The 14366-nt window shown below is 44.3% G+C and overlaps 1 protein-coding gene across 2 annotated transcripts; it reads right to left on the bottom strand.

Moving 5' to 3' along the window:
- Positions 1-956: 956 nt before the first annotated feature.
- On the bottom strand, positions 957-14025 carry rundc3aa (RUN domain containing 3Aa). 2 transcript variants are annotated; one of them, XM_076085763.1, is made up of 11 exons: positions 13621-14025; positions 5368-5495; positions 4977-5110; positions 4776-4861; positions 4476-4565; positions 3941-4021; positions 3689-3854; positions 3423-3580; positions 2514-2627; positions 2281-2387; positions 957-1912 (listed from the first exon to the last, which is right to left on the bottom strand). In XM_076085763.1, exons 1-11 carry the CDS (start codon positions 13725-13727, stop codon positions 1734-1736), a joined length of 1350 nt encoding a protein of 449 aa, XP_075941878.1. In that variant the 5' UTR covers positions 13728-14025; the 3' UTR covers positions 957-1733. The 2 variants fall into 2 exon arrangements, with proteins under 2 accessions (XP_075941878.1, XP_075941879.1); XM_076085764.1 differs by having other exon boundaries at positions 5380-5495; positions 13621-14024.
- Positions 14026-14366: the final 341 nt, after the last annotated feature.

A 14366-nucleotide genomic window follows, 5' to 3' on the forward strand; every position in this document is an offset into this window, starting at 1 on the left:
TATGTGTAGGTTCATCATGTAAAATGACATGAGGAGAAATTAATCCAGTAGGCCTCCAGATGTTTCATAAACTCTGTATTTAACAGTCATTTCAGTGGCGTGAATAAAGCGTTCTCACACTATCTGTTGCCTGTGTTTGGGGGGGGGGGGGGGGGGGGTCGTCGACCAGGAGCAACAACTGCAAGAACATGAACACAAGAAATTGAAAAGGTGGGAGATACATTACATATAACAAATAAAGTGCTTCATTAATGAAAAAGTAAGTCAAACAAAAGTCAAACAAAAGGATGGGAGAGATCTGTAGATGCAGGGGAATGTGCTGCAAAAACAAGGAAAAGAACCCAAACGCCTCAACACAGCGATGTGCGGTGAGAGAAATACGCCAACAACTGGCATCTGCTGCTCAGGCTTTTTATGCATCGTGGAACCAGGTGTGTCCAATGCCGCCGATTACTCTCCAATCAGGTCTGCAGCCTTGGCGAGAGAAAGCACAGACACAGCATAGGAACCAAACAGAGGCTCACGGTCTGCAGTAAAACTACTGTATATAGAGCAGCCATGCAGGTGGTCGGGGCTTCAGCATCTTGGAAATGGACACTTCAGCAGGATGGGTGAAAAGAATATTCTGTATCCATCTGGAGGAATCATTTGTCCAACCTGGCATAGCTTGTTAAAGTAGGATTTATCTTATGTTTATAATTTAGCCACCCATATGTTTCCCTGTAAGACCCTCAGGTTGTTCTTAAGAATTAACAAGCATTTTGGGCATTTATGCATTATGTTACCCCTGATAACGTTAAACCACAAGATGGTGCCAGAGCACATGTGTCCCAAGCAACCGGCTGCTTGATCCAACAGCTCCATTGACTTCCTGTTTTGAAACCTTTTTTTTGGGGGTGTGGTTTCCCTGTGACTCTCCACACAACGTTGTGATCGACACAAACAGACACACATAATGGAAAAAGGCAGTTTATTGCAACACAAACCAAACCAGAAATAAATCAAAGTATACATGTAAAAAAAACAATCCTGCTGCATTGGATAAAATCAGATAAGTGATCATATGCGGTAGAGCTTAAGATTGGATCGATTCAATAAATACCTGCACAGATTTAAACAGTGTTTGATTGCTCGAGCAGGAATTATCCCAGATCAGTGACATCCATAAAACATACTTCTCAGTGCTATGTCACTGTGGAGATAATCTGTATCTCTTAAAATGATCATCTCATCTCTCTTTGCAAGTGGCTGCATCCAAAGAGCTGCAAGTGCTGCTTTGGTCACTTTTTGAACAAAATAAAGTAAAGCAGGCGCACAAACACACTGCTGATATTCAAATAAGGAGCAAGATGGGAGTACTATTTAAGGAAATAAAATGGATGCTTTGGAGAAAGGTCTGATGGGAGTTTGCAGAGGGATTGCATGATCTTGGATGAAGGGAATCACAGATAGTACAAAGTGGTTGTGGCAGAGTGATTGAGAGGAGCTGAGCGGATAAGGCGAGGAGAAGGGAAAGAACCAAAAAATGATGGATCCTTTAAGCTTCATGATGACTTCACTCTCATGTGTACAAAAGTCCAGAGATGGTGTCATGACTTCCCTGTTCTCATGGAGCTGTGGATGGTCTTGGCGGATTGTAGAAGCAGGGTTTTTTCGTCGGGTTTGTGGTCAACGCAGCATCACCAGGCGGACAGGCGGAGGGGGTTCATTCTCTGTTGTTGGTCTGGAGCTCCCTAGCTGGGAGTGAGCGCAGGGCTGAGCGCAGGGCTGAGCGCAGGGCTGAGCGCAGGGCTGGGATCAGTGCTGATGTTGACCAAACACTCGCTGGACTTGAGGCTGGCCAGGGACTTGGAGCTTGGTAGAGAGCCCAGAGAGCCACACAGACCCAGCATGGAGGGAGTATTGTCTTTTCCTACAGGGACGAAACAGAGAAAAAGCAGAATAAAAATGAGCCTCAGATCGTGCATACTTCAAGCTGCCCACATGAAACACCATGAACAGCCATCAAGCCTGCCTTTGTATGAGCATGTATGTACATGTGCATGGGTGGCTGCCTCTGAAAGGCTTTTATGCAGCAGTGGAGAGAGAGCTAATATATTCCTACTCGAGCAGAAATGTTGTTACTTTACTACTGCGTTCAAGTCAAATGGTGGTAAGTCAAAATGTGCTTAGCTACTTAGGAATATTGCATAAAATGGCTAAAGTACAACAAAACTGCAGGTTTAAATGTTGTGGTGAACATGTTGGGATGAATGTAGTAGCAGTGAAAAGCATTTGTACTTGTTGAAGTCCAAGCAACATCTCCGTTCAGTCTCCCATCGGTCTCCTGGGAGTCAGAGTTCAGACTGACTTCAACAGAAAGTTGCTCCAAACTGTGGAAGCTCCTCCTGGATGCACGAAAACATCATTATGGCACAAATATCTGAAGTTCTGTACAATAATTGCATCATTTTATTGGTTTGTATGAATACAAACCAATAAAAAATAGAAACATACTGTTCAAGTAAGTTTACCTGCGGAAAAGCTTGACATCGCCCTGGTTGTTTGTGATTACGGACCACTGGTTGACCAGCGGGATGGAAAGATCTTTAGCCAGATGGGAGGAATCACAGGGCATGAGGGCAGAGCTGCAGGAAGCACAGAGTACAAATACGTCAATTCAGAAGTGATACTTTTCATGTTAGAAATCAATTATAAACCTGAACATCCAAAGTGGCGGAAAAAAAAAAATCACCCATCTCTCGTAAATTTCAATGAGCCACTTTTAGTCATTAGTGTCACTCTACTTCCTGAAACATAGTCTTAAATTCAACACAGAATAAATATGTAGCCTCTCAATGAGTATTGTATTATAAACTGCCATAAATCAGAAATTGCATCTGCAATACATTCTCAGTTTCTTTTTATCTTCTTTGAAGAAAAATGACTTGTTACATTAAGTAGATTAGGAGAGCAATAATTCATTTAATTCAAAATAACAACTTGAACTCTTCTTCTAACCCCTGATGAACTTGCACACACTATAATGCTGGAAAGAAGAAATAAATAAATAAATGTAATCCCAACAGGATCTTGGGTGATGACGACTGGAGCCCACGCTTATATTTTCCTCATGTTGAATTATTAATGTGGAGATGTCGGCCATCTTATCTGCCCAGAGAATGTTTTTTGTTGCTGCTGTTTACATTCCTTATGATGCAAATAAAAAAATAAAAAAAGCACTCCAGGAATGTGCTACTGTTTTTGTTTTGTTTTGTTTGTCATGTGTTTGTTGCGTTACAAACGGGCTGCAACTGAATATCATTGTGCATCCCTGTGTTGCATAATGACAATAAATGATCCTTGAACCCGTGAATGAATCCTATAGTTGAAGCTTTTTTCATTTGAAGAACGTAATCTTAAAGTTCTTGTGTGTTCCTCACAGTTGTGCCTGCAGCTCGAGCACGACGGCCTCCAGCTCCTTCTTCTCCTGTTGGCTCTGGGCTGTCTGCTCCTCCACCTTTGCTCTCAGACGCTTATTCTCCGTCTCCACGTTCTTCAGCTGGGACTCTCGCAGGCGCACCAGCTCCTCCAGATAACCCTGCAACATGACAGTAAGGAGACGGGGTTTTGTGTGCGTGGAAGTTTACAGTGAAAAACAGGAATTTAAACAGCATTAACTTTGGTTCTAGCAGCTGTTGGGTGTCACCTTCTGGGCATAGACGATCTTAAACCTCTGCTCCATCTTGCGACACTTGTTGCTCCAGCTCTCCTCGTCGGTCACCAGAGGGATGTAGGGGTGCTCGGGGACACTCTCCTCGCTGTTACTGCTGTCCACGCTGCGACGGTCCTCCTCATCACTCAGGTAGTCGTAGCTACACAGCAGAGAGGCGACAGTGTTGCAGCGGCACACGTGCGCACAAATGTGATGCCAAACGTGGAGTGACAGGATCAGTCTCACCTCTGAGTGAACTTCAGGTAGGGTGTGAAGTCAATCACAGCTGAGGATTTCCCATCCAGAGTCTCCCCCTTCAAGCAAAAACTGCATAGAGACAACAAACAATATTATTTTATATATACTACGAAATATAAGACAACTCCATATCTACTCCATATCAATCAATTTAAATATGTTTATCCTGTTCAGCTTCGTTGTCCCTGTTTTTAGTTATATTTATATTTCTGTGCATGTACATTGAGAGCAGCAAAATACTAAAGTCAAATTCCTTGTATGTGTTCACACTTACTTGGCCATTAAATATTATTCTGATTCTAATTATTTCTGTATAATCTGTACTCCTAAAGTAGAATATGCTATACTCAAACCCACGTCAGGACTTTTAATTCCTAAATACTGGGGCTAAAAACAACGGAACGGGACAGAAGAGGTTCTTAAAATAGCTTACAAATATATACCACCGAACTGTGTTGATTTGGGTTTTGTGCTTGTATATATAAAACCTCTGTATTTCAGAGTCTGCAGCGTGTGTCTTAACCTGAAGTCAATGGCACTCAGTCCAATCAGCATACCAGTCAGGACCTGGGCCTCTTCTCTCAGCATAATGGCCCCATCATCATAGAACCTCCTGTCAGGTGAAGAGGTGGTTATCATCTCTTCAAGATACGTTACCGACACAACTGTGCCTCTACCTGCATTTTACAGTACGTTTAATGTTCAACATCCATAGTACTTTCTGTGTACTTTCCTCTGGTGAGCTCAGAATCAATTAAAAACTAAAATATTTCAAAATAAGAATTTGGTTATTGTCCCTTTTTTTTTAAATCATTAGTCTGACCTGGTAGTTCTTGTGTCCCTCAGAGCAGTGGACACATATTCAGACAGACGTTTCTCCATCAGCGCCACTCGAATCCACGCGCGCCCCTGTAGGACAACGTAAGAAGTGAGTAGGAACAGAGGGCCTTCTTTGCTGCTCTCTCCCACAATGTCCCACCCACAAATAACACTCTCACACAACTCTGCATACAAATACCCTTGCCTTTGCTCGTGATGTGCTGATGTTTTCTATGTTTTCAATGCTGGCGATGCAGTTGTTCTGCACCCTGCTGCACGCCAGCCGGATGTATTCCCAGAAGCTTCGCTGTCCATCTGAGCTGAACCAGCTTCCTGAACCTGGTCCAAGATTAAAACACAGCAATGAAGCACTTCTGCTATAACGACGACCCACACCGCGAGCATGCAACGGCCATTACAGTGCAGCTAACTGTATAATCATGCAGGTTTTTTTTGGTTTCCATGCTTAATGTTTGCAGTGTAATCTATACAGTAGATTCATATGCCAGTTTTATATTAAATATTTAAGTTTTACTGCTACAAACTCAGTCATTTTAACTGACTTGTCCATCTTGTCATCTTGTGCTATATGTTACCTGCAGTGTTACCTTTGAAGCGGTGGCTGAGGATGTGCTCTAAAATGGCGGCAAAGTTAATAAACTCCTCGGCTGAGTCGTCTATGGGCTCTGCTGTGTACTTCTCTAGGAGGGTCTTGACAGAGAATCTGAAATAGAAGCACACAGAGAAGGAGGAATTAGAAAAACAATGCAATGGGGGAAAAACATTCAACTTCGCATGTCTATTCTTCACAAGCCGCTGAAATGCCGCCGCGTACTGTACCCAAGCAGACAAATGCACTACTGTATTTGAACCCTGCAACAATAGCCAAGTGGAGCTTTTTTTCTTTTCTTTTTTGGGAACCACGCCATCTTATCATACTGAGGTCACCCCAATTGTCTTGTGTACTGCACAATGTACCCCTTCAGTGCTATCATGAAAACAATACAATTAACCCCCTGTCCTCTCAGCCTTTGTGCATGCTGTGCTTCCAGGTCCCTTTGGGTCTCGTCTCTCTGAGGGACCGGCCAGCATCAAAGCATGATCAAATAATTCCCTCCTCCCTCATCTATACACGGTGGTGTGATCTATTTAGGGCAACCGCTGCCGCAGCTTTAGTTTGGCTTTTGACCAGGGCAGTAATGCAGCTTGCATGTTAGGAGCCGGCATTCAGGCACGGTGCTGACTGCCTCCGCTTCGATGGGCAACACTAGCATCACCGAGGGCAAGACTGCCCTGGCAGTGGGAAGCACCTCCATAGCCAGGGGAAAGACGACTGTAGCCGTGGGCAACTCCTCCATCTTCAGGGGAGTGACAACCACCTCCATGGGAGAGTCCACCATCCAAAGGCAAAAGACGACAGTGGCTCTGGGACGGGCCAGCTTCAGCCGGGGAACCACAACCACATCGTTTGGCAAAGCCTTGATGTCCAAGCGCAGGAACATCTAGATGGACAGGAACCCTGAAGCCGGGGCTAAGACACCCAAGGGAGCCAAGCTGTCCAAAAAAGACGCTAACAATGAGTGGAAAACCACATTCCTGTCAAGTAAGACCTCCTTCACCAAAGGCAGGGTTTCGATCCTGAGGACTAAGTACGCCATCTCCTGGGGTAAATTCTCGATCTCCTGGAGCAGAACCACTGTAACTTTGGGCAACATCCACATAGCGTTCGGCAAAACCTCTGTTACACGAGGGGAGACCACAAGCTCTCTCACCACGCTGACCTTCGCCCATGGGACCAAGTCTGTGTCTGTGTCCAAAACCACCCTCATCAGGGGCACAGAAACGCACAGCAACATCTACTGGGATTTTCACACATGATTCCTGCACACACTTAAAAACCCAAGGATATTTCTATCTGGTCATTTTTAGCAGGTCAGTAGTAGTAAAGAGTCAACAACAAAAAAGAAAAGAGCAGCTATTTTTGTGATCAATGTGCGTACATGTTAACGTGGCATAACATCCATCTGTTACCTGTTGGCCAAAAGTGAGTTGCACATCTCATGGGGTTTGCAATCATGAGTGAGATCTTCCAAAGCCATGCTGAGCGTGTTATGTAAATGTGACGGCGATGAGATGACAGCTTATGGTGTGTCTACTTGGCAGGGAGGGAAGGCGTGAAACAGCCGTGTGGGATGCATGTGGAGGGACACAAGAGAGTATGTGTTTTACACCAGCACTGTTCTCCTGTATGTTGTGCATGTACAGTCATCACCATGTCTACATCTTTGGTACAAATGTGGTATTTTTGTGCACTCCAATACGATTGGTTGATTGCCTGCAATTTCCATAACTATGCTGCCGTATGTCCACCAGAAAACACAGTTTTAAAATAGGAAACTGTAAAGCTGGTTGATTTAACAATGCTTATAAAAGTAACATGCCTAAACACTGCTTGGCTTGATTGTTTTGTAAATTCAGTTTTTTGAGAGATACTATAGGATCTAAACGACTTAAATGGTAGAAATTAAAGACTTAATTGCTGTAATTTGTTGCAAACAGTTCAGCAAGGACACATTTGGGTCGTAAACACCAACTAAAGGAACCACACCCATGTTTCAAATGGTGGCACGATACAAATATAGGAGAGGTGCAATCAAAGCCGAAACTACATGCGGAAAACATTAAAACACATTCATCTTTTCTCTTCTCAAATGTGACACTGCGCCACTCATTTCACATATGGTACATACAGTGGTACACAGAGGCTATGTCCTACAATCAGAGGCTATAGGGAACAATGGCTCAGAAGAAAGTGATGTCACCACAGATTGCCCCCTTTGCAACAATGTGTCCTTCAACCGTCCGGTGTCGTCGTGGAGATGGGACAATCGCTCCACTGTCCCCGTCCCCTCAGATAGGCTGTGGCCACCTACGGCTGCCTCTGTCCATTCACAGGGACACATGGGTGGTATGTGGCCTTCCAGAGCCCACGTCGATCATCTCAACGAAGGCATTATGCGACACGGGGGTCGTGCTATCCACGCTTAGCATTCTGGTCTTCTCTGGATTGTAGCAGATGTAACTATCACCCCCGAGGGCCAGAGCAGGACGTGCTGCATGAGTGTGCGATGCTTTGCGTCGAGTGAGCCCCGAATCCCGTCGACGAATCTGGGTCAGGAAGACGAGTCTCTCCTCAATGGGCAACACCAGTTTCACCGAGGGGAAGACGGCCTTAACCTTGGGCAACACCACCATAAAAAGGGGAAAGTCCAAGATTGCCATGGGGGGCTCCTCCATCACTAGGGGCAAGAAAACAACATCTTTGGGCTCCTCCACCATCACCAGTGGAAAGACCAAGATCGCCCTGGGGGGCGCCTCCTTCAGCAGAGGCTCCACCACCACCTCTTTTCGGAAAGCCCTCTTCCCCAAACGCAAGACGCTCTAGATGAGAAGGGACCTCGTCGAGGGCTGGGGGGATTGGCACAAAATGTCACAAGAAAGAAGAAGAAAGAAGCACCATCACAGAGAACATTTGGACACCACTACAGCATCTGCACAGGGTCTGTTCCAACTGAGAGCCCAAACTGGATTAGATTTACCGATGGACCGTTGACTTGTTTTTGGTCATGCCGGATTTATCAAGGAAACAGGTCAGTGGCATCACAATTCTGTCTCATAATGTTTTCTGCAAAAACCAAGTAGGTCAGTCAGTTTGCAAGGTATAATGAAGCTCAAGGATTTTGTGTGCTCTGTTTGCCAGTAAGCACATTTAACCTTCTCAAAGGGATCTGCTAGAGCGCAGGAACTCCTCTTACGTGACTTTGTCTCAAGAAAGTTTTGTTGGATCTGATTTTGTGGAGAATTGTTCTATTCTGTCGGAAACTCAAGACAAAGAGTGCGTAGAGAAACATCAAATCTGGTCAAATTTGCGAAGACGTCCGATGACGGAAACATTTATGAAACCAAGCGATTCCTCATTATGCAGAGTACCAAGCCCTTGGAAAACCACCAAGTGCCCCCAGAGGTTCCCAGGGCCCAGTATGAGAACCACTAAATAACCTGTTTGTTGATGTAATAGCATTTCAAATCAGAAGAGCAGAAGGTTGACTGTTGCAAAAGGCCTCTCTGACCTGATAGATTGGCAGCGTTATCTCGAGAGAAACATTACAGCAGATTATTTTAAATTAACTGAAGTCCCTTTGATCTGAAGGGGAATTGCTGGCGTGCCTCAAATGCAAATGGATGGAGTGGAATAGCGAAATTCTCTTGGTACGATTTGACACTGAAAAACAACTGCAAGGCCTTCTGACAAGCTTCTTTTGTGCCCCCTCTCACTCAGGCTGGATCCCCGCCAAGCCCACTCTCAGCTCTCTTCAAAGGGCCCTCTTGTTCTCCTTTCTCACCCTTCTACTGTACTTACACAAGTGTGTTTGATCCTCAGCACCACCTAGGATAACCCAAACTACATTTATCAGCAGTGACACAGAATCTAAACACACAACGTTTCATATTAACCCCCTCAGCTTTCACTTTCTTCTTTCCCCCCCCCCCCCCCCCCGACTCCTATCTCTCTCTGCCTCTTCCTGTCCCTCTCTTTAGTCTTGGCATAGCCGGCAGGATCAGATGACACAGGCAGACTCCTCAATGGCCGCAGCATTGTGTAACCACCAGCCAGTGCTGTTGTTTATCGTCCTGGACTGTCGGGGGAGACGTCCTGTCCTGTGCCGGATCTGCACAAAACAGCCAAGATAAAGAGCGCCGTGCCTTTGATAAATATTAAGAAACAAAAACGACAATTAGGGCCAAATCCGAATAGAGCAAAAGACGTGAAAATGCAACAACGGCAGGGTGTGTCTCTTCTCTCTCTCTCTCTCTCTCTCTCTCACCGGCCCCCGTGTGTGAATAAGCGTACAGGCAAAGTGTTTCGTGGTCAGAGGAGGTGTAGAGGGATTAGTGTGCAAGATGGATAGTGAACGTGTTGGGCTGAGAAGCGCTGAGAGTGTAAAGCAGATGTTTGAACATGATAGGGGGGGTTAAATGAAGAATAACAGCATGGTGAGAGAGAGAGTGGACTGATCCGCAGAGGAGAGTCAAACCTACAGAAACCTCTGCTGTAATTTCACATGCTCGATGGTCAAAAATAGCTTTGATAGAAAAATAGAAGGCGACACAGAAACAATGTTATTCCAGACAAGCAAAGATTTGTTGACATTTCCGATTATTTCTTAGAAATAGAACCGAGACCGGTAGAAAGCGGCACCCTCTACTATTGCTCAGAATGTTTTAAAAGGCACAAAGAGCCGCCCACTCGCAGAAGCATGTCCATGAGATACATGAATACGTGGTTGTGTTTACTACGGCACAGGACATTTTATTCTCTACTCTCGAGCCACGCCCCGGAAGAGCTCAAGCCTCAGGCAGAGCTGCACCACATCGCCAGCCTCCCTGCTTTCACTCCCCTCGTTCCCTTTTGTTTACAGGAGGCAGCTGAAGGGATAGCGCCTGACATCAGACCAGTCTCACTCATCCTATCTATGTTTCCTTAGGTTCACCGTGACCACACCGTTCCACCAGTGGCGGATGACGGCATGAGAGCTCTTAGCCAGACTAAAGCAACAAAACAGTCAATGTTAAACACGACAATGTTGCCTGTAAACAAATTGCCATTGTGACTGTTTAAAATATTTGGGCTCAGATAAACAAACCGGAGTTGTGTGAAAATTCCCACCGGCTGCAGGAAGCCTCAGACCTGCCCTGTTAAAATAAAAAACCTGTTGCCAGTGGCAACAGCACAGAGACACAGTAGATCACGATGACACTGCTGTCACCGTGGACACGATAAACATCACGGAGTGTCTTCAGCGACCATTAAGACAAAGCAACTTTGGGGTTTCTGATGTTGTCGGCCGGGTTAAAAACATTGCAGTTAAAATCATGGTTGTTTTCATGCATTCCCCTCAGTCTGCAGGCTGATAGAAGCCACTGCAGGAAGAGCAAATTTAACAAAGTATTCTTCTTTAGAAAGACATTTCGAAGATGCAACTTTTTCACCTGACCGCAGCAGAGTCTTTTTCATTCTTTTTTTTCTCTGCCATTATTATTCTTAATGTTAAGTCTTTACTGTAACGCCTTCAAGTCCCTGACACGGGCCTCTTGCAGAAACGGTGGTGGTGCAAATGTTTGATCAGGTTTTCCTTAATTATACACAAATGTCTATTGCTGTACATATGTGTTTCTAATTCAAACGGGCTCCTTCCGTTAAGCATGACACCGTAAACAAGGCACTGAAACATTGAGCAGACCTCTGTGCCTGGTACTTGTGACCCACATTATGCCAGATCATGTGAATACACTTTTTAAAATAAGGACTGTGATGCTAGTTTGTCTTTGTTATGCCCCCCCGGTAACATATGGCAACAACCTGAACAGAAACGGCCCCTTTGTTTCTACAGTCCCACAAAAAGACACCACTTCATCAAACGACTTGTTGGGAGTTGAAAACCTTAATCTCTGTGTGTGCTGATTGTACTTTAAACGTGTATGTTGTGACAGTGAAGGAATATAGGTCAAACTTTATACATATCTGTATTAAATAAAGGCTTGGCCTGGTGTACTAATGTTGCACTAACGTCAGCTTAGTTTCTGTAGCCAGGCAGCGGTTCAAGCTGTAGCTGTGTCTCAGCAGCACGACTGAGCCTGGATCCTGTATCCTGCACCAACATGACGCCCAGTCTGCTTCAATACACAGCCAGGGGCCCACTGCTGATTCAGGATCTCTCTCTCTCTCTCTCTCTCTCTCTCTCTCCAATGAGACTGTACGAACACACACAACAACCTTTGACTACTTGAATCAACTCTCACCAGAATGGCATCAAGAAGAAAAAACATTTTGAAAAAGATGCAGAGAGATGCAGATCTGACAGCAACACAGACACGCCTGGAAGGAGTTTCCCTCCAACTGAACCTAATCAATGTCATGTTGCTAATTAGAGGAATGGAAAGAAACTGTGTAGTTAGCGTTACTGATGGAAAGCTGTGTGAGATTTATAGTTCTGTCTCGTCTTGTGTGTTTGTCATTAAAATGCTTAAATGATTAAATTGGTCTTAGCACGGTCAGGCCGACCTGAAAACAACAGTGTTTTTGTTCCCTCGCTAATCTTTCTCTGTGTTGTGAGTCCATCGTGAGAACTTTTCTTTTTTTTTTTGCAGGCATGCTCTGTGTGATGTTGTGTTGTTTTGCTTCACCTGTACGTGACACTAAAAATGCAGACAGGACTTTGAACAGAAAGGTACTGGAATAAAAATGCTTGATTGTGTGTCTATTTGAAAGTCCAGACTTTGTCTTTTTTTTGTGTTTTTAAAGGGGATTTATTTCGTTTTAAACACTTTCACTGTAAATAAGGCAAAAGACAGTTTTGAATTCTTAGAAAGTAAAATAAAAAAAGAGGTAAGAGCAAGATGTGGGTGCAGAATGCCTGCACGATCTACAAATAATTACGTCCCTGTCTGCAGTAGCAGTCATGACTATAGTCGAGAGCACCATAAAAAGTATTAAAGTATAGCTGTAACTTTCCAACAAGCCTCTGGTGAAATCACAGAATATAAAATACTAGAGCAGAAGAAGTCCCTATAAAACAGCTCTATCAGCTTTTGGACAGTTGGTTGGATAAAACAAGCTATTTGCAGATGTCACCTCAGGCTCTATGAAGATTAATATGTTTCAGTATTTTTCAAACATTTTGAAGACTAAATAGTGCATCAATGAATCGAGAAAAGAATCAGCAGATTCATTTATAATGAAAACAAGTGTTAGTTGCAGTACCGATGTCAAAGACACATTTAAATACAGAGTTGGAGAATTGTAGTGCTATGAATTGAAGACATTACTATGTACAACACTGAATATGTGTTTTCTGGAGCATTCATGACTGCAGTTTATTTGCAGTTCAATAACTATAGTTATCCTGCAGATAACATCAAAGGGTCATCCTCAAAACAAAACAGCTACTAAGTATCCTAGCCTAGAATAGCCCATTATTAATTTAAGAGTGATTATGAGTCCTACAATGCTAACCTTACTGTATGACTGATTTAATATCAATTCATAAAATACTAATCGTTTTCAAATTTCTCAGAATATCAGATTATTTTACAAGAAGACAGGTGAGTTCACTGATGCACATCAGTTTACAGCCCTACGAGAGTGATTTATGAGACTGCACATTATAGTCTGTGGGGGACACTGAAGGAGGGAGGAGTCCTTGCACTGATCCCAATAACCTTGTCCCATTCAGTCACTCAACCTCACCGTGATGGAGGAAGAAACCCTGCTGTTGTATTTTCTCTCCAGCTTTATTACAAACAATATCATCCCGCTAGTCTCATTTTTTCCCCGCTTTGAAGCTGCATCTATCAGCACAGACAGGAATCAAGCAGGTGTCTCAACCTGTTAAATACAACATAAACTTTCCTCTGAGAGATCCTGCATACATGTCACACCAAATACATGATCTTTAAAGGAATGTTACAGCAAAGTGCAGCCAGGAAATGCAAAGGAACACATTGAAGACTCAGGGTATGTTGTAGGTCTACAGAAGCGTGTGTGATGGCAGGGGTATGTGAAGGTGAAAATGCACCTGCCTCTTCTTCATCCATAGCATTTCTAGAAAGATGTCAGTCAATTGTTCTGCTTTATTTTCCTTATATCGTGTGCGCCGGCTGTTTCACCCCAGGATTAAATAAACAGCCTCCATTATGGTAACATTGTTGAAATATGAACTGAGCAGCATGCAGGCACTGGTGGGCTACTTGCGGATAACGCTGTGGATCGATGGTGTCGTGATGTGTACCTGCAAACCGTGATGAGGTTTTTTCGCTCCACACCGACGCTCCGAGCAGACGCCTTTTTCGATGTCAGACCCATAGCCATTGCTGTGTGAATGCAGCCCGACTCCATCCAGCGGCGGTCCCGGGGCCTCTTTGGGATCCGTGCCCAGGCCAGGTCCCCTCCCTCCGCGGGCTCTGTGTCCTACAAACACCCGCTGTCGCCTGCGGGGAGCCGCGGATGCTGCTGCTGCTGGAGGAGGAGGAGGAGGAGGAGGAGGAGGAGGAGGAGGAGGAGAAGAAGGAGGACAGCACAGCGGCAACACCATCAAACTAGAGACGATTGAATGCACAAGTTCCGGTTACGACTTTCGAAATAAAATCCTCTCACTTATTGGCGTTGGATTGTGCTGATTGCCAAATGATAATATTTCTACCTCTATTTCCGGTTTTATTCAGCATACGTCATGCACTTGGCACAGCTGAGAGAAATGATGCCTTCACGTACTCACGTAGCCTGTACTCGCACTCAATAGCTTTCAAGATGTATAACTTCAAAACATCAAATGCAAATGGGTTAATCCTTTGTCGGTGTGAGAAACTCATTTATTTTTCTGAACGCTGCATGGTTTTGTTGTTATCCGCTCGTGCTAACAAGCTTTCATCTGTTTATATAGCATATTCAAAAAGATATGAATCAAAATAGATTTTGTGGGCCTACATGAATACCAAATGAATTGATGAAGTTTCGTATCACAAAGAGAAATTGGTT

The sequence above is a fragment of the Anarhichas minor genome, unplaced genomic scaffold (assembly GCF_050575085.1).
Source record: "Anarhichas minor isolate MPS153535 unplaced genomic scaffold, ASM5057508v1 ptg000007l, whole genome shotgun sequence".
Lineage (NCBI taxonomy): Eukaryota > Metazoa > Chordata > Actinopteri > Perciformes > Anarhichadidae > Anarhichas > Anarhichas minor.